This window comes from Octodon degus, unplaced genomic scaffold (assembly GCF_000260255.1).
Source record: "Octodon degus isolate 3935 unplaced genomic scaffold, OctDeg1.0 scaffold00091, whole genome shotgun sequence".
NCBI classification, from domain to species: Eukaryota; Metazoa; Chordata; class Mammalia; order Rodentia; family Octodontidae; genus Octodon; species Octodon degus.
In genome coordinates this window covers 4302392-4322321 of record NW_004524667.1, presented here as the reverse complement: position 1 = coordinate 4322321, position 19930 = coordinate 4302392, and the positions used below count along the sequence as shown (strand labels likewise).

The window sequence follows — 19930 nt, the reverse complement described above, 5'->3', positions numbered from 1 at the left end:
CTATCTATTTATCTGGTCACCAAGCCAAATTTTAACAAATAGATATTTCTAGGTAAATACCTGGGCTGACATTCACCAAATATTTACAGCATCAAAAGTTCTAAATGCCACACCTTTTCTCTATTCTTTATCATTATTATTATTAGGCAAGGGTCAATAGGGTGTTCAGAGTCTCACTACTAGATCCGACTCGTAGTGACCCACCTGTTTACAGTCTCCCAAGAGCTGGGATTACAGGCATGCTCCATGATGCCCAGTCTCAATTGCCAACTCAGCGCACCCTGGGGGCAGGGCTGGCATGGCAGGCCTGAGGATTGAATCCCTGACCCTGTACTTGCTTGCAGGCCCTTTAATCCAATGAGCTATATGTTTCCTTTTTTTATTTTTGATTGAACTCAGGCCCTTGTGCTTGCCAGGCAAGCACTTATTCTACTGGGCTATCTCCCTAGCCCCTCCAATGAGTTATTTGGCTGGCCCTTCTTTCTCTATTCTTGATTCCAGATTTTTTCATCAAAACACAGATAACAACAGATTGAATAAAAGAAGCAGATATGAAAAACCTGCTAGTTTTCACTTGAGCCAAAGATTAAACAGAGTTTCACAAAGTAATGGAGGCCACATTCTCACTAATATATTACTATGAAAATGAACTATTTTTATAAGTATGTGTTATTTTAATGTAATGCCTTTGATTTCTGCCTTTTTCACAATAAATATGTGCAATTTTTATCGGTTTTAATTTTACCATGGCAGATATTAATAGATATATCCTGTATAAACCAAAGCCTTTGGGGGTCCTTTTAATTATTAATCATTAGAAAGGAGTTATAATACCAAAAACATTGAAAAATTCTGCCCCAGTGACTACTAAAAGTATAGCATTCAATCCAATCCCTTTCATCAGCACTAATTTATATAAACACAGTTAGCAGACAACTCTAAATAAGTTTTCAGCAAACACTTGGTTTCATCCACAGCCAGACAAATTTGCTGTCTCCTAGTTTTTCCAACTTTGCTGGGTGACAGCACAGTGCATCTGGTCGGTGCCTCATTTCTCAACCTCTCATTAACTGATTCCTACAACTCCACACTCAATCCACTGGCAGTTCCACTCACATCTCTAAGAAAACTTAAGAGCAGTCACCCCACTGTCACAAGCTATCACAACTACCCAGGCTATTTAAATCATCACCACAGCTACTTGGCATCTTGGAAAACCCAAATAGTTAAGGTTTTCAAACGATAGTAATAGAAAACTACAAGTGCAGTACTTTCCATATCATTATCCAAATCTAAATAATTTACATAATATATTATTTTTTTATTTTCAATGCAGTAATTTAGTCATTAAAGTGATTCTGTGTTCTGTAACCAATTTTGACAGCCATGATGCAAGAGAGTACGTGATATATAGTTGATGAAATAGTTTTCATAGATAAGGATAAGCATATAACTCTGAAAGCTTTACAACATGAAGACCAAATAAATTATATCTGAACATTTTTGTATATTTCAGAAACTTTTAAATCTTGATGATGGATTAAAATGTAAGTTTTACATTTTCATTTCATTAGATGTATAGTTCAGCTTACCTTATCAAGTTCATCTGAAATTGCAATACCTGGGATTCAAAAGAGATTTATAAAAAAGTTTTAGAAACACTCTTTAATAAACTAATGTTTAAAAAGAACAAAAGCTGTATTTGTAAAACTAGTGAATTTCCTATTCTATTTTTTTCTTTGTGACAGTTCTTCTAAACATGGCAGCACATCCTTTCCACCAATGGAAACAAATTAAGAACTTAAGTCAACTCTGCGAGGTGAAGCAGTGCAGAGGAAGCAAAGAAAACAAAACACCGCACTTCTCATAGTTTGCTAGAGGCAGAACAAACTTCCAAGCACAATTGTGGAAAGATAATCTTTATGTTATGATGACAATAAAGTATGATTTAGCTTGTTATAATTTTGCTCTATTTAGTGATTTGCACTCCTATAATGAATAAATATCAAGGCAGAATGGTGACCGAAATGGTAAAATTTATGTAAATGTTTTTGTTTTGTTTAGGAAGAAACAGAAAAAATATTTAAGGCCCTATGACCGGTTCTTGAGCCAATATTCACTTCTGTACATGGTGATGACCAGTAAATCTTTACAAGCAGCAAAATCTTTTTCCTGAGCATTTGGGCATTTCAACCCCAGCATGTCAGGCTAAAAACATCATCCACCTGAGTCAGGTCATAAGAAGAAAGATAGGTAAAAAGAGGACAAAATAACTCTTAAAAATAAAAGCTACAGCTTCAGGGCATAAGCCTAGTTTAAAATTCTTTTTTCTTCTCTCCATAAACACAGTAAGACTTGGCATTTTTCTTTTACCCAAAAATGGAATTTTTCCATTATCTTTATCTACTAATGAAAAAAATCTCTTTTCTCCTGAAAACAACCTTCCTGCTGCGTGGGCTACAGCTCTTATTATCGCGAGGACTGTCACCTATGAACAGTCTATCTATGACCCTTCCCCAATAGAAAGAGCTGTTGCCTCCCATATGTAAACCAAAATCCTTCTTTCCATATATTCACCAGCTGTATAGATTTCCACAACCAAATCACCCATAAATATATCCAGACAAGACTATTACATACTGTTCCACAGAAGACCTGCAGTCTACTTCAAGTGTGTACTTCTGAATTTCTGCTAAGTAAATTCCTTTATGCCTCTACGGACTTGCCTTGACAATTTTTTTTTTCTCCAACCGTAGTTGGGATAACTGAAACTTATTCTAAGGGTAGAGAGATTCACTCATCCTCCTCACTGCTTTGAGAACCCATAGTCTGCTGTCCTGTGATACTCCTAGATCATTTTGATTTTTGTTTATTTATTTGTTCTTGAACAATGGCATGCCTAGGGCTGAAGGCAAGGCTTTGTGGAGTAACTGCAGCCATACTTCAGGCTTGAGGTAGAGAAAAAAGAGTAGCTGGAATGAAATTTCTTTAGAGGGCTGGCCTGAAAAGGTTAAAATTGAGGTCCAAGACAGCACACAGAAAAGAAGGACAAGATTTCAAGCTGAAGTGTCCTAGACTATAAAGAACAAGAAGGAGGTAAAAAGGAAAATTTTCTCCAGAAAATAAAATGGAGTAAAGATCCTGTTTAGATCCCCTTCCCTGTTTAAATGCAAAATTTCTGCAGAGGGTAGAGCAGGTACCAGTTTCTATAACAGCTCCTGTCACCATGTAGAAGATCTCAAGGGATTTTCCTCAGGGTCTTGGTGACTTGAGAAATGGTCAGGACACACAGGAAAGGCAGTGCAAGTATACATTCATGTAAGGCAGAAAGGCACTCTGCAAGTCAGGAGCAGGCCGGTGAGTGGACTCACAGGATAAAGGAAAGGATCTTTCATATCCCAAGTTCCCAGACTGGCTTCTCCCACATGCTATTAAGGCATTGAGATATTTGTCCTATCAAAATTCACTTGACCTGCAGCCAGATCAACCTCCTCTAGCTAAAGATTTCCTAGGCTCCCTGCCAGAAGTTTCTCATTGGTCCCACAAACAACACTAGATTGAAATGAGGGAATGAAAATAGTGCTTTTTTGGTTGGTTCTGTATACAGTACTGAGGAACTGTGGAGTCATCTTGGTTTTTATGTTGTTGTTGTTTTGTCTTGTTTTTAAATCTTTGACACATTCTGTCCAAGTAGTTGTCCAGTGTGCCCCAGCCCTAATCTCCTACCTCACTCCCCATACTACTAACCTAATAAATCAATTGTAGACAAAGAAAAAAACCTAAAATATCAATTGTTCATCTTACTAAATGGCATCATTCTTTTCCCTATGGATAAAGCCAGAAATGCATGAAGGCATATTTGAGACACACTCTTCAAAGCAACATGTTATTTTTTTTAAATAAAAGTAAGAATTTTGATGTATCACTATATGAAAGGAGTCTGGCTACTCCTTAAGAGATGGAGCAGGTTCTGGGGCTTAGCAGTTACTCAAACTTGCAGAGCCGTACAGGGAGGCCCTCTAAGCGACTCAAGAAGAGACTTCATGGAGTGCTGCGTGGGACCGGGTCACATCACTCTCATGTGTACTGCATGGGGGTAGGGAGAGTGTGAAAAAGATAAGAGGCCTCAGAACTTTCTGGGTGGATATAAACATTTCAAACGAGCTAACAAACACTCACAAATGTTTGGCTTTTAAAAATATATGGAACTACAAATGATCAGTTTGAATGACTCATATTATACAAAAATGTAGGAATTTTGACATACTGCATGGTTTATATCATAGTTTGCAGTATTTTTAAATAATATATTCCAGTTTCTGAAAGATAAACAGGTTTTAAGTGCTTCTATTTATAGTTACTACATTTTACAAAAATGCTTATTTCTAATATAATTTAAGATTAGTACTGTGTTCTTATTTAAAGAGGGAAAAGATAAGATGAAATAAAATTTCTTTCTCATTATAAATGATAACTTTATGTAACTGGAATTAAATAAACCATGGCTCAACTGATTAAAATATTTAAAACTCTTGAGTTTTAAAAATTGTTACACTAATATCTGTAGACTTTTTAAAGACACTTTTATTTGAGTTTTAGAACGCTATCTGTGATCAATAAATTTCTCTTACACTTCAGATTTACGAATCCACTATTCATAAAGATAGCAGGGATACATTTACTGATCTAGAATGCAGCCAAGACTTACTTGTTTTAGCAAGTAAGTAAAACAAAACAAAATAAAACAAGTCAAAATGTAAACCATATAGTACAAGCTCCTCTCAAGTACAAGAGCACCATGAGGTGTTAGTTAACTGGGCTGAAAACCTTCAGTGACAACAATGAAGATAAAGAAAAATTTCACCCTGAATATACATTTTATGTATTTATTTATTTATTATTTTATGTTTTAGGGAAGGGTCTATATGGTGTTCAGGGTCTCACTACTCGATCAGACTCATAGTGATCCGCCTGTTTAGAGGCTCCCAAGAGCTGGGATGATAGGTGAGCACCACCACACCCAGTCTCAAGATTAGTACTGCATTCTTACTTAAAGAGGGCAGTCCTAGCATGCCCCAGGGGCAGGGCTGGCATGACAGGCCCAGGGCTTGAACCTGGACCTTGTGCCTGCTTGCAAGGGCTTTAATCCACTGAGCTATTTGGTCAGCCCTTGAGTATTAGAACTTTTTACATTTTAGTAGAAGTTATATGCCCCAGAATAAAATTCAAACTAGTTAAATGCAAATTTTGGTTTGAAGAAAGAACTATGCCTCTCATTATTCCAATTTTGGTCCTAATGTAGTTTCTTCAAATTCCTAGTATCTAATTTTTCTTAAACATGCACATTTTAGTGACTTTGCCAAATAGATTATCCAAAGAAATCTCCATTGTATTATACAGAATGATTTCATCTTTTTATTCTCAATGTCAAAATGCCTAGGATAATTTTTACTTTTCTATTTTGTGAATGCTTTCAGTAATTAAAAGCAATTGAAAAATATTTAATGGAACACTTCTTCACAGAAGCCTGAAGCTCCAGTGGGAAGCATTTATACTGATTCACCTGAATAGCCATCTTGGGTGGGGCTGAATGTCCACTTACTCCCTGAGAAGGGCTGAACAACTTTTAGTCATTTATTAACTCTTAAAAACATATTTTACTCTGAGATTTTTTAAAGAATACAAAATAGTTATTTAAAAAATAGCATTAGAAATGATACAAGATTTCACTAAACAAAGTAATAGGAATTCTACAATGGCTGCTATGTTACAGGATGCTGTCTTCAAATTAGTTGTTCAGATTTCCAGATATAAACACGTAAAATTCCTTTAAAGAGAAGAACAATAACAGAGAAGTTATAAGAAATTCAAAACAGGGAAATAATCAGAGTAAAAAGAAAAAAAAAGAATTAAGCATTAACTGATCTTTTTAAAAGACTAGGACTTTCTCATAGTAGAAAATATGAAAAAAAATGTAGTGAGTTATTACAAAATACAGGAAAATAAGGCAAAGGATTTGAGTGTGGGACCCTTAATATAGAAGGAACACCAGGCTCTTGTAAAAGTCAAACTGAGAGCCAATGCACGTGCCCTACCAGAGAAGCCAAAGGGAGCTTTGCCTGGAGTAGTGATGGTGTCCAACCCTAAGAGCAAGCTCCCTTGAAGAGTCGGGGAAGTGAACACTTTCAGAGTCAGCTTCTCTTCTAAGTAACGAGGCATGTCAGGGATGTACTTCCTGAGTCTGCTGTCATTCAAATTGGTCATCCCTCAACTTCTAGAGATTCCCATTTATTTTCATCTCAAAAGAGATCTCAGCAACATTTGGAATTTATTCCAAAATTTAGTTCTCACATCCTCAAATGTGTACTGTGTTCTAGTGCAGAAACAAGAGCTACCTGCTTCACTGGGATGTCCACCTCCCATCACTTTAACCCTAGATGGAGAAGGAGGTTGTAGCTCTAAGTAACTGAAGCAGCAAATTTTCACCAATTCTCTACACCTTCGTATAGTCTGCTTCCTGGAAGTGGTCAGAGAAGTCAATATATTATGAAACGGTACTGACTAATTCTCCAAAGTCTAGTTCCTTATTGGGAATAAACTCACTGATAGTATAATGTAGAGAATTAGATTCTCCTAATTCTTCCTCTTTCAAAAGACCCTAGTTTCTAATGTGAAGTAAAACATGCATGTAGGTAGAGGATATGAAATTCAACTACTGATTTTGTAAGAGTCATGATTACACTGGACTGTGAAAACTAACTTCATGCATCTGTCCCTAAAGACCCAGTCAATGATGTCACATTCATAGTTTGAAATTAGCCACAGTGGGAGTATTTACATCATAGAAATTAACAAACACTACCATTTGGGGCTTATTCTCAGAGTAGATTGAGACCACTAAGTATAATAAATAACATCAGCAAATGCCTGTATAAGCACCACCCACAATAATTGAGTGAGCACTGGTGAATTAAACTTCCCATGACCACTTGTTAAATGCACTACTAACTTCTTTTAGAACAAAGGAGATCCCTCTAGGAACTCACAGGTTTTACCTTCAATTGACTATCTAGAAAAACATTTTCTATACCACAATAAATATTTTAGATTTTGTAAGTGGCACATGACCTGAAATACTCATATATTTTTATTCTTTCATTTTAAAGAGACTGCTTAAAAATATATGACTCACACTTAAACAGGAGCCATACAACTGGCCGCAGGCTAGATTTGGTTGGTGGGCCACAGTTTTCTAACTCTTGCTCTAAAAGTCTAGACCAATTTTTATCCCTGATTGACTCATGCATTTTTCCAAGACAGTTTTAAGCTTTGGTGGTATCCATCTCGTGCTTTACTTCCGTCCTCTCTTGAATACTGGCAAGACCTTCACATTTGAAATGATAAAACATTTGAAATTCTCATATTTGAACTTCCCAGACTTCTCCAATCATCCCCCCTTCAGAAAACTACTCATGTAGAAATATATCATCTGTGCTTCACAATGAAATGATCTTTCTCCTGGGAACTCTAATCTCAAACTTTGTTTTTCTGGATCCATTCCCATTCACTTTCTCTGCTATTTGTTCCATCTATTTTCTTTTCTCTTTCCTGAATCGATCTGGAAGGGACTTTTTCAAAGTTTCCTCTTAACTCTCTAAAAGCCATTACACAAAGACCTTTCTTTATCTCTCTCTCTCTCTCTCTCTCTCTCTCTCTCTCTCTCTCTCTCACACACACACACACACACACTCACACACACACACATACACATACATTCAAAGAAACTAAAGAAAACCAAACCTAACTGATCACAACTCACAACAAACACACCTTCTCTTCCTCCATCGATCACTGCCTTTTTTCACCTCTCATTTTTGTGACAAGTTCTTACAGGAGAATGCACACCTTATGTCATCTTTCTTTTCTTCTATCTACTCATTCTTTCACTTGCTGAACACTATCCTTTTCATTTTACTTTTTTTCCTAAAACTGTACTTAAATGAACAACCCTGCCTTTCATAATTATCAAATAAAACCAAGCCTTTTCTCTTCTATTGCAAAAATGTACCTTTAATGTTTCATTTTATCAAATTCACACGTAGTTATCACAGAAAAATAAAATATAGAAAGAGGAAAAAGGAAACTAAATTTCCACTCATGTATAATGAGAACCGCTTGTAAATTCTTCCTAATAATATTCTACCCATAGGTATACAGACCAATGTGCTCTAAGGGCCCATGTGTTCAGAGGTCAGGCTTTGGAGGGCGATTAGAGCATCTGGGAGCTATGCTCATCAGCAGATTAATCCATCCATGAATTCCTAGCTGAATATTCTTAGGAGACAGAGATGGAAGTGGTTGACTACTGAGGCTGAGCCTTTCGGGGATAGTTCTTGCTTCCCTTTTCCCCCTGTACTCTACTTCCTGGCTGCCAGGGGCTGCAAGAACCCTCCCTCCACCTGCATCTTCTGCCATGCCATTTCTGCTAGAAAACAGAACTTAACCCTTTGAAATAGAGGGGATTCAGAGCATGGATACCCAATATCTGCAGCTCAGAGGAGGGGAAGTTCATTTTGGTTTGGTTTCAATGGATTCAGCCTAAGATCAGTTAACGCCAATGCAAAAATAGTGTAATGGAAGGGTCTGGTCAAGGAAAGCTGAGCACATCGTGGTGGCCAGAAGCAGAGGGAGCAGGAAGAAGCAAGGGACAAGAACACACCTGGCCCCAGTGATCTGCCTCTTCTGACTATATCCACCTCTGAACAAAATGAAATAAACATCGTCTTGATTTACACTCTTTATTCATATCAACTAAAATCATAAACCAAAATAGACCATTTCTCTTAAGTTACAGGTATCAAGTATTTTATTCTAGCAATAAGAAAGCTAACAAATATGCACATATATACCTAAAGGCATATAAATAATACTTTTAATAATACATATTTCCACAACTTTATTCCTAATGACTATAAGTATACCATTGTGTGCATATATCATAATTTCCTGGGCCAGTGAGATAGCTCAGTGGACTAAGCACCTGCGTAGGCAAGTGCAGGGACCAGGCTATGATCCCCATCCCTGGCACCACATGCCACATCGGCCCTGCCCATGGGCATTCTGAGCAGCTGACCAAGACCAAGTGTGGTGGCACAGGCCTGTAATCCCAGCACTGGGGAAGCTGAAAATGGGAGGCTCATTACAAGTCCAAGCTGCACAGTGAGACCCTGTACCAAATACATTAAATAAATAAATAAATAAATAAAATTAAAATAAAAAAAAAATTTCTACCCAATTCTCTAGTTCCAATGTTTCAGCCCCACTGCAGGAAATAGTAGAAGCACAGTTCAGAGACAGCTGCCAAGATAACACACATGCTTCCATCTTTTCCTTATACAGCTTCTCTGCCCCTTTGCATGCTGTGGTTTTCTGAAATAATTTTCATCTTCAGTTTTTAGAGAAATCTTTTATCTTGATTTTTATCCTGTCTCTCTGAAAATTCCTTTTCAGTCTCTTGAAGCAAATGACATTTCTACCTATTTCTCAAATATTCATTTCCAGTGTGTGCATGTGTGTGTGTCCTTGTGTGTGTGTCCTTTCTTATTTATATACTGAAGAGTCTTGTGTCTATATCTCTAACCAAACATCTGCCCCAAATGGCTGTTTTATATATACAGCTTATTGTCCAGAAAAGGAGGCCAGAAGTACTCCCTATTAAGATGGCCACAGCATCTGAAAACACAATTGGAAACAACAACCTGTCTATCTTCGAACCCTCCTGGATTTTTATCTGAGGAAGAGGCAATAACCAGTCCCTTTTATTATAAACAAAGCCAAAAAAACAAAATGAAATAAACATTGTCTTGATTTACACTCTTTATTCATATCAACTAAAGGTCATTTTTATGGTTTAGATCCAAAATGCCCCCTAGAAAACTCATGTTCAGAGGTGGGGCTTTTGAAATGTGATTGGCTCACAGGAGTACTATAACCATTACTGTCCAGTGATGACTTTATATCTGGTTGTTCAGAGGTGGATATAGTCAGAAGAGGTGGATCACTGGGCCCAGGTGTGTTCTTGCCCCTTGCTTCTTCCTGCTCCCTCTGCTTCTGGCCACCACGATGTGCTCAGCTTTCCTTGACCAGACCCTTTCATCACACTATTTTTGCATTGGTGTTAAATGATCTTGGGCAGAATCCATTGAAACCAAACCAAATGAACTTCCCCTCCTCTGAGCTGCAGATACTGGGTATCCATGCTCTGAATCCCCTCTACCTGGACTTCTACTTTCATTGTCTTTATTGCATGTCTGTTCCCTTATGCATCACTGATACAAAACTTTCTTTGGTCTTTGAGATACTTTCTATTTATTTACTTGGTACAGGGTCTTGCACAGCTTGGACTCACACTGATCCTCTTGTCTCAGCCTTACTAGCGCTGGGATTGCAGACATGTACCACAACGCCCAGTTCTAGGGTTGGCACTGGGGAGCAAGCTTCAGACCTTGCATTTGCCAGGCAGGGGTTTATGCCACTGAGCTATCTCTCTGGCCTGAAATACTGCCTTACACACACTTCTCTCTCTGCCAAGAACATTCCTCTCCAAGACATCTTTACTCTTCTTTTAGCTTATCCTTACTTTTTATCTTTCCAGACTTGGCCCAGCTATGTTCTCTATTATGTTGTCCTGAGGGCCCTTGCTGGGGGTTCCATACTCTCCCAGTTCTCACAAGACACATTTTGCAATGTACTGAAACTACAATTTTCATGACTATTTTTCCTAATGAAGAGTAACCTGAAGGCCTATACATTAGTTACCCCTGTGATTCTCACATATATTAAGGGACTGTTAGGAAAAGGAACAGGTACAACACAATCTGTCCCTCTTGTTTCCTGTGGGATGTGACTCTTTCTCCGCTCAGTCTGTTAGGTCACAGGCAAGCCCATGACTGACTAAAAAGGTCTTGCATTCTTTCTTTCTTTGCTGAGCCCAGATTACTATTATCAGTCCTGAAGCTCAAACATATGCTCTCTGCTCCCCAAGCAGCGGCATTCTTGTGTGTGGAGGAGCACTACCCAATATTTTCACAGGAACCACCATTTGTGAACCAATGTCGGTGTGGAGTGAAGATGCTCATCCTGCCACGGCAGGGCTCACTGCACAGAAAGCTGCCAGACAGAGCAGAGGGACCAAACACTGGACATCCGCACATCCTACCAACAGCAGCTCCCTAAGTGAGTGCATTTTGAACGGATGGTCCCGAACAGGGAAATACTTCTCTTTTGCTTTCAGTTTATTTGTTTCTTACTTAGTTATCTACTTTTTACATAAGTCCCACAATATATAAGCCACAAAGTAAAAGACTTTGGCAAACAAATCATGTGCAAACCTCCTAATAGCAGTTGCATATCAGTGACACCCTGAGGGAAATGGAAAACAAATCAGTGGTGAAGACTAGCAGAGTGTGGGAGCAGTCCCAGGTAGGATGGAGCTGGCAGAAGCAAAACCAGAGGTACCACTCATGATGATGGAACCACGAGGGCTTGATCCCCATGCAGTGTATTCAGAGGGAAGGGCAAGAGAGGTGACTGGGTCATGCTAACATTCACCTCAGAGCTGAAGCTGCTGTGAGGACAAGAAACCTGGCAGGAGGAAGTATGCAGCAGGGAGCGGAGCATGGGAGGGCACATTTCCACTCCCAGCCCCGGCTCTCTGGCTTTCCCCTGGTGTCTACTTCCTGGCATCAACAACATGAGCATCACACCTCATCACACCTCTCCTCCATTACACCTTTCTGCCCGATATTCTGCCTTAGGGCCATCTCACCGTGGATTGAAATCTCTAAGCCTGTGAGATGAAACAAAACTTTCTTCCTTTAATTTGTGTAGGCCAAATATTTTCCTCCCACAACAGAAAGCTGATGCATCCAGTAAAACATGACTGGATTCTGTGTCAGTCACTCTGTCAATTCCTGAAGAGTTGAGCAAGGAAGAGGTTCTTCCCTCAGGAGCCTCGAGGACCAGAGAGAAGATAAGGGGGAAAGAAGTAATGACAGACAATTATCAGCAGAGAAAGGGACAGAAGCTCAAAAAGAGAGGCACCACACTCATTCTAGAGGAGGACGATAATGGAGAAGCCATCCTGAAAGAGGTGGTATTTCATCTGAGGCTAAAGGGAAGAGTAGACTCAGTCCATTGGGAAGGCAAGCAGTACAATGAGGCTTGTGGTGCAGGTGGCCTGAGCAAACACAGGACATGGAGAAATGTCAAGCAAATTTTATTTATTTATTTATTTATTTATTTATTTATTTATTTATTTATTTTGCAGAATCAGGTATTGAACTCGGGCCCTTGTGCTTGCCAGGGAAGTGCTTATTCCACTGAGCCATCTCCCTAGCCCAAGTCAAGCAAATGTAATGCATTCAAAGATTGCAAGAGAGCTGACACTAGAGAAATGGAAAAGGACCAGACTGGGAAGAATTTTCTCAGAGGCTTTTAGAGGAGCCACTGAGTATCTGAAACACATGTCTGCTTCTCTCTTTAAATCCACAACACCTTCAGGGAAAGAGTACTAGAAAACCAGAAACAAATTGTGCACATGGGCAAGAGCTGGTGATTCATTCCTAAGCCACCTCCATGCTTTTCCTAGCATACAGGAAGACTGCATTTCCCAGCTCTATTATAGCTAGCTGAGGAAAGTGGGCAGACAAAATGTGCAGCACTGCCAAGCACACATGGGCTGTGGAAATCTCCCTCACCGTGCTTCACTGTCTCTTCTTCTTTTGTAGGCTTCTTAGGCATGTGGAGAGGGTGGTAGAAGACAGGATAGACACAGTCTGTACCCATGCAACAACACCACAAGCTATTTCCTGAATGTAAAAATATTTACCTTGTATTAAGACATAGAAATTTTGGCTGTAGACTCCTCAAGCATAAGATTAAGGCAATCTAGTCAGCCACAAGCTCAAGTCAGGATTTTCTTGCATAGGACATGAATGAATGGAATTTGCCAAAAGGGATAAACTAATGATTTGGTCAGAGATATAGAATGTGTGATCTAGACAATATATATGGAGTTAAAAAAAATCAGACTCATGATATATTTTCAAAGACAATGAGCAAGATTTGGTGTTGTATGTATGTGTGTGCAGAGGGGAAAGAGAAGAGAGGCGAGGCGAGGCGAGGCGAGGCGAGGCGAGGCGAGGCGAGGCGAGGCGAGGCGAGGCGAGACGAGACGAGACGAGACGAGACGAGACGAGACGAGACGAGAAGAGAAGAGACGAGAAGAGAAGAGAAGAGAAGAGAAAGAAGAGATGAGAAGAGAAGAGAGAATAGAATCTTGACAGTATATTTTCCAAAAATTAGGAAAGAAACCATAAATGTCTTAAAAGTCTGGGTATGAAGTGTATGCATTTAAGTGATCCATGAAGTAATGTTAATTAGAAGATAAGTATGAATAAGTTAAAATGAGAGACCACTTGAAAGAACAGAGGCAAAGGCTTAATCACAGGAACACCATTCAAAGCAATAGAAATAGAAGACGAACTTTTGAGGAAGACCTACAAGAAGTGTTTTATGGCCTGGGTCTAGTTATCCCCCAAAGACTTAAGCAGTCTTGGAGTGGTTTCTGGAGTTTGTGATTGATGACTGTGGGTGTGGATGCTGCGATTAACCTCGGGCAGGCAATTGGTGTTACAATGTAAGGAGGACTGAGAGGCTGGCTAGTGCCTGAGCTGCAGCCCTTCCAATGCTCTCTTGTTCTTTGCCTCCACCATGAAAGGTTGCTCTCTGCCATGTACTGCTCTGCCTTGGAGCTAGCTGAATATGGACTGAAACCTCCAGTAAGTGTGAGCTAAACACGTCTTTCCTTTTTTCATTTTGGGTGTTGGGTATTTGTCCCAGCAATGAGAGAAGAGTAACTGAGACAAAGTCTGAGAAGTGAGGACATCTCAGGAAGATTCAGTGAGTTCCCACTCCCAGAAAGGAAGAAGAGCCTACAGAATGACAGAGGAATCAATTGCATGTAAACTAGCATAAAAATTTTGTATGATGATTAGAGCTGATTCTAGTTGGTAATTTAGGGCCAGCTGGTGATCACAGCAAGAAGAGTTTCAGTAGAATGTTGGGTGCAATAATTTAGCAGCTTTGAGAAGTACAATGAAGCAAACAGAAGCAATAAACACTGGCCCTTCTTTTTTGAAATTCTATTACAAAAAGGAAAAAGGAAACTGTTGTTTGTAGCCAACACAACCTCGGAAGGAGAGTTTTGTGTGTTTATTTTTAACATCAATTAGAGCTGCACTGTCCAGTACACCAGCGTCCCATCACGTAGCTACTGAAGGTTTGAAATGTGTACAGTACCAACTGAGATGCACTGTGGGTCAACGTGCACCCCAGAGTTTGAAGATTTAGCTATATATGTAAAATATCTTAATTTATGGAATAAAATGAAACTCATAATTTGGATCTAATGTGTTAAATAAAATATTTTATTAACATCAATGCGACATATTTCTTTTTGCTTTTCTTCAAAGTCTGGATGGAAAATATAAAATCATTTGTGTGATGCATTTGAGATTTCTCCCTGGCAGTGCTTATCTGGAGCAGGATTGAGGCTAATAAACAATAGCAAGAGCAGTAGCAGCATTACTAATACTAATAATGATAGTAGCACTAATTAGTAGGCATAATTCTAAAATGGTCTCAAGATCTTTACCTGCAGAATACACCTTTGATCTGAGTGGAACTACAGACTATGATGACAGTACTACCCTGCAGACTCTGTTTTGCTTTGTTTTTTTTTTTTTTAAGTTTTCAGTATAAAGTTTTTATTCACAAAATCCAAATAAAATGTTATTTTTCTGACCAGAAATATAGTGGGTAAGAATAATCAACATGGTGCACCACTCTGAAAGCATTCTGCAGCAGTATCAGGCAAACTCACCCAAACTCTCATCTGCTGAGTGCACATGGCCCACACCCTCCTGCTGGTCTGCTGCGGCAATGCGTGCCCGCGTGTCAGTTTCATGTCTGGTATTTCTGCTTTCTTTCAGCGAGTACTTGTTTGCCTTGGCTTTTTGGTCTTCTGTAATTTTACAATCCAGTATTTCTTCTTTTTTCCAATTGTTCTCAGCAACATCAGTTTTTTTTCTTCTTTTTTTTTCTTAATAAATTGAATGCATTTCTGAATTCCTTAAATGTTTTTAATCCTTTGGGTCTTTTTCAGCCTTTTTCTTCCTTTTCTGAATCACATCTTTTCTGAAATTTTTCTTTGGGTTCATTTTTCTTAGCTCTTTCTCCTCCTCAGCCGAGTCTGACAAGTGCAGGCCTTGCTGTGCCCCTGCTGCCCGGGCGGAGGCTCTTCTGTGTCTGGATATGAGCCAACAGCTCATTTAGCTCAGCACTAGTCCTGCTGCTGTCTTCATTCTTCTGCTCTTTAGGTAGAGTTCTCGTCTGTGGAGAGGCTCTGTTTTCTAGCTTGGGGCCTTCTTTTGGCTCCTCATTCTTCCTCAGCTTCTTTCTCCTCCTCTTGGTCTTACCATCAGCATCTTCATCAGCACTTCCAGGGACAACCAGCTGTTTGTCAAAAAGCTTCACTTTTACCCCACCTTCACCTGTTTTATCTTTTGGGCTGTTAGGTTTTTGTTTCTCTTCTCTGTTGTCAGAATGTAAGTCTTCTTAGTCACCTTCCCAAGGAGGGGAACCATTAAGTACACCTGGCTCAAACTGCAGCTGAGATTCAGCATAGTTCTCTTTTCTTGTTTTTGTTTTCTTTTGGATCTTCTCTTACTTTAGTCTTTAAATCTCTTATTTCAGCCTTTTTAACTTTAATTCCCCATTTTCATTTAACTCTTCCTTTTTGGGCTTTTGGAACTTTAATTCTCCTTTAGCTTCCAAAATTCTTTTCTTTGTCCTTAAATCAAAACCAAACTTTCAGAGGAGCTGTCCAGCTCTGATTTGGACTTATCTTTTAGTTTTCTGGCCTTTCCTTTCCATTCCTTTTCTTACTTTTTTTCTTTTCCACATCATCTGGGCTTTTCTTTTCTTTCTGCTTTAATCTTTTTCTTTTTTTTCCCTTGGGGAAGTATCTTCTTTTGTCTTGCTTTCCTGATTGCTATCAGAGTTTGCCTCAAATATGTCATTATTTAAAGACAGTTTTTGCTTTAGCTTTGTTCTCTGCAACTTTTTCCCTAAATTCAGTAAGAACTTTTTTACTGTCTTCCAGATGAATCTCCAGCTCCCAGGGATCATCGTCTGATGTATATCCTTTCCCTCAAACTTTATATAGGATTCTACCCATCTTTATGTCGAGGATCCACTCCACCTCAAATACATCCTCCCAGTCTTCCTTGATATCCCACAAGACCTCCACTGCTTTGGTGGTCGGGCCCTTCTCTTCACCCACTGCTCCGACTCTTTGGACTTCATGCAACTCGCCATTGCTGTTGACATCCAAATCAGTCACTATGATCATGACAGCCTGTTCTGCATCAGCCACTGCCATCACAAAAGCTCCTAGAGGACAACCATCTGTGACCTACCCTGTAGACTTTGAATGAGCCAGATGGGGGATTAATCTACATTACCCTGAGCTAATTAGCCACATTTTCAAAAGGTTGAAGCTTCAGGTAGATGCTCCATGGTGACCAGAGGAAAGAAATCATAAACTTACTGTTGTAAGAATAGGGAGCCATGGGGAAGGACCTAAGACTGGCCTCTTGCTTTGAATAGCAGTCCTTGCCAACAGCCAGTGAGAAAATCATGATCTCATACTACAAGAAACAGGACTGAATTGGCCATGACCTACAGAGACTAGAAGAGAACTCAGGCCTCAGGGGACACAAAAACCCCAACATATACCTTAATTTTTACCTGCCTAGGTGAAGTAAACAGTTAAGCTAAATTCATAGTCTTGAGCTACAGATACTAGAGACAATATATGTGACAGGAAAACTGTTGGTAAAAGGCACCCTCAAACCCGCACAAGACCACACTCAAGCTAGCTGACATGAAAAAAGCAGTTTATTGGTGGCAACTAGCTTGAGCCAGGCCACTCAGTGTACCTAACAGCAACAATGGCTGGGGAGGCAGGGACTTTATAGATCATGGAGCATGTGGGAATGGGGTAAGGTGAGTCAGAAAGTGTCCTTCGCTGGACCAGGGTGTTCTGGGCAGGCGGGAATGGGGAAGGGGAGTCATAAAGTGTCCCTGGCTGGGCCAGGGTATGTTGGGCACAAAGTATAGAGTCCTTGAAGCAAGCTGAAATAAAGCTATATGCATAATCAGCAGGGTGCAGATAGTCAAGGTCAAATCTTTGCAGCATAGTTATGGCTGGGCCAACTGGGAACATGGAAAGTGGTTCACGGGTCAGGGGGCCCACGGCTGGTTATCTTAACAATACATATGCACTGTTGCTGCCTGCAGTGATGGGATTGAACCCAGAACCTCAGATATGCCAGCCAAGCACTCTACCTCTAAGCTATACCTCAAACCCCTATATTTTCCAAAGCCACTAAGTTTACCATAATTTATAAGGCAGTAATAGAGCTACAATAAAATATCTAATGTTTAATTAGTAATTATTACATACCAGGGAATGAGCAATTATTACATATTCAGTATTTCAAATATACTATCACAAAAACCCTAACAAGTAGGTGTTACCATTATTATATTTTACAGTAAAGGTAACTGAGACACAGAATGGTCAAGATCACAAAGTTAATCCTTGGTGCAGCTGGGATTAAAAGGCTTATGTCTTGGTTACTTTTCTCTCATTGCTGGGACAAAATACCTGACACCCAAAGTTAAGGAAAGAAAGGTTTATTTAGCTTTACTTTGTGGAGGTGTCAGTCCATAATCAGTGGGCTCCAAGGCAGGGTGGTGCTACAGAAAGACAACAGTACAAGGTGGCAGCAGACAGCAAAGGCATTAAGAGTGAAAGGGGAGGGCTCGGCAAGCCTCTTTTGTTATCATATGCCTGCTATCTGCCCACACCCACACTATCTCCTTCTCCCTGCCCTCCTCCTCTATAAGCTTAGCTAATTACAAAGTGAGGACCCTGGACCCTGATGAGTCACTCAGCTATCTTTCTAAACATCTCGATTCTCAAATTGACATAATGTATCAACCATTACAGCATACAAGTGCCAAAAGACAAAATAATAATTGATGCAATCTGACCTAAGAGGAGTGGGCAGGAAATGAGATGGACACCACAGGTGAAGAGTTGGTTTTAAACAAGGGAAAAGCCTACTCCTCTGAGAAAGAGGGGAGAAGGGCAGGATGGGGAGGGTGCATTCGGGAGTGTAGCTAACAGAGGGGAGGGTGGGATGAGATCTCAGCTGGTAATCTTGAAGAATACAAAGTAGGCTATTTGTGTTGATGGTGAGAGTAGAATTAAGTAAGGTTTGCAGATTCCACTGCGGCTTGTTTACCATTGAAGACTGGGCAGAGAGAGGAAGTCAGTGGCCTACAGGCACAGTGTGGAAACTGAACTATCAGCTTTGCTGTTTCCCCAGTAGTCTCAGCTGGACTGAAGAACAGATGACAGCTGTGAACTTGTGCAAGGATGAGAATTTCATGCAATGATAAGATAGGAGGGTGGAAACAAGAATAAATCAGATTTTGATAAAGCTAGACCACAATTTCATCTGGACAGGGGCAGAGAGGAAACCAGAAAAAGGAAAGTGCTATGATTTAAACATGGTTTGTTGCCTCTGAAATTTATGTTGAAGTTTAATTTCATTATGAGATATTAGGAAATGCAATCAAGTGCAACTTAAAAGAGGCAATTAGGGCTCTGCCCTCATAAATGGATTATGATTAATTCATATGATTAATCTTTTAATTGATGAATAGGTTATCTCAAGAGTAGGTCTGCTATAAAAGGCAGACTTGTTGGAGAAAAGAAAGGGAATCAGAGAGATGGGGAAGAGAAGGGACAAAGTTATGGGAAAAGAACACAATATGCTGTATAAAAGCACCAATTCTGAAGCATGAATGTAACTATGATGTAAAGCAAACATCAACTAATGCAAATTTTTTAAATAAATAGAAGCCAGGTTGGTTAGATCTTTTGGTGTAGTCTCTGACCCTGGCCACACAATGCTTCCTACGACATTCCCTACAGGATTCTGCCAGCAAAGATTTGTCCCCAGATGTCACCCTTCAGCATTGAACCCACACCACAAACTAACAGCAACTTATTTATTTATAATTCACACAGGCTATAGTACTGTTACTAGCAAAAGGAGAAATAGATTAAGACACATGAGAAAGAGAAAGACACACACACACACAAACACACACACACACACACAGACATAGAGAGAACCATGAGGGGCTATTATACAGAGATAGCTATATCACATCACATTCAGGAGGAGCAGAGTAAGAACAATCTAGAAAAAAAATCTTTCAACCACAGTGTCTCAAGCAAAAGAACACAATACTAATAAGATGACATTACTTGATAACGGACACCAGGAAGGGCACTGCCCTCTGGCCCTGAAATCAGAGGTCGGAGGTAATGAATTTGTGAATTTTGAGGTATTGTGTTGACACAATTCCTCTGTTCTAAAAAACTACACTAGTAGAAAGTTGGATAGATGCAAACACTTAAAGGAATGGACAGGAGATCCAAACTCTTCAGAAAAGAGAAGCAATAGTTGAAGAAATTTCAGAAATGCTAAAGAGGAGGCCTTCAAGCCTCAGAAGCTTACTACGCTATGTTATGATTATGTGGCAGTCTATTCCACTGTCATTAAACCGTATTTGCCTTCAGGATAGAGTAATATGAAAATTGCTACAGTTTATGACAGATATATGTAAGCAGGACAGTTTGGACAACTGTATTGTGCATTTCTGCTGGTCTATGGAAAGGAGCAGATAAAAATTTGTTTCATCTCCTTTTCTCAGTTGTACTTTT

General features: G+C 39.6%; 1 protein-coding gene across 2 annotated transcripts in view; it reads right to left on the bottom strand.

Annotated features, from left to right (window-relative positions):
• Positions 1-19930, bottom strand: part of CUNH8orf34 (chromosome unknown C8orf34 homolog) — a 154489-nt gene that overhangs the window by 52429 nt on the left and 82130 nt on the right. For both annotated transcript variants that reach the window (XM_004637532.1, XM_023722398.1), the window contains one exon: positions 1593-1621. In XM_004637532.1, coding sequence (XP_004637589.1) covers positions 1593-1621 — 29 coding nt within the window. The remainder of the gene's footprint in view (positions 1-1592; positions 1622-19930) is intronic.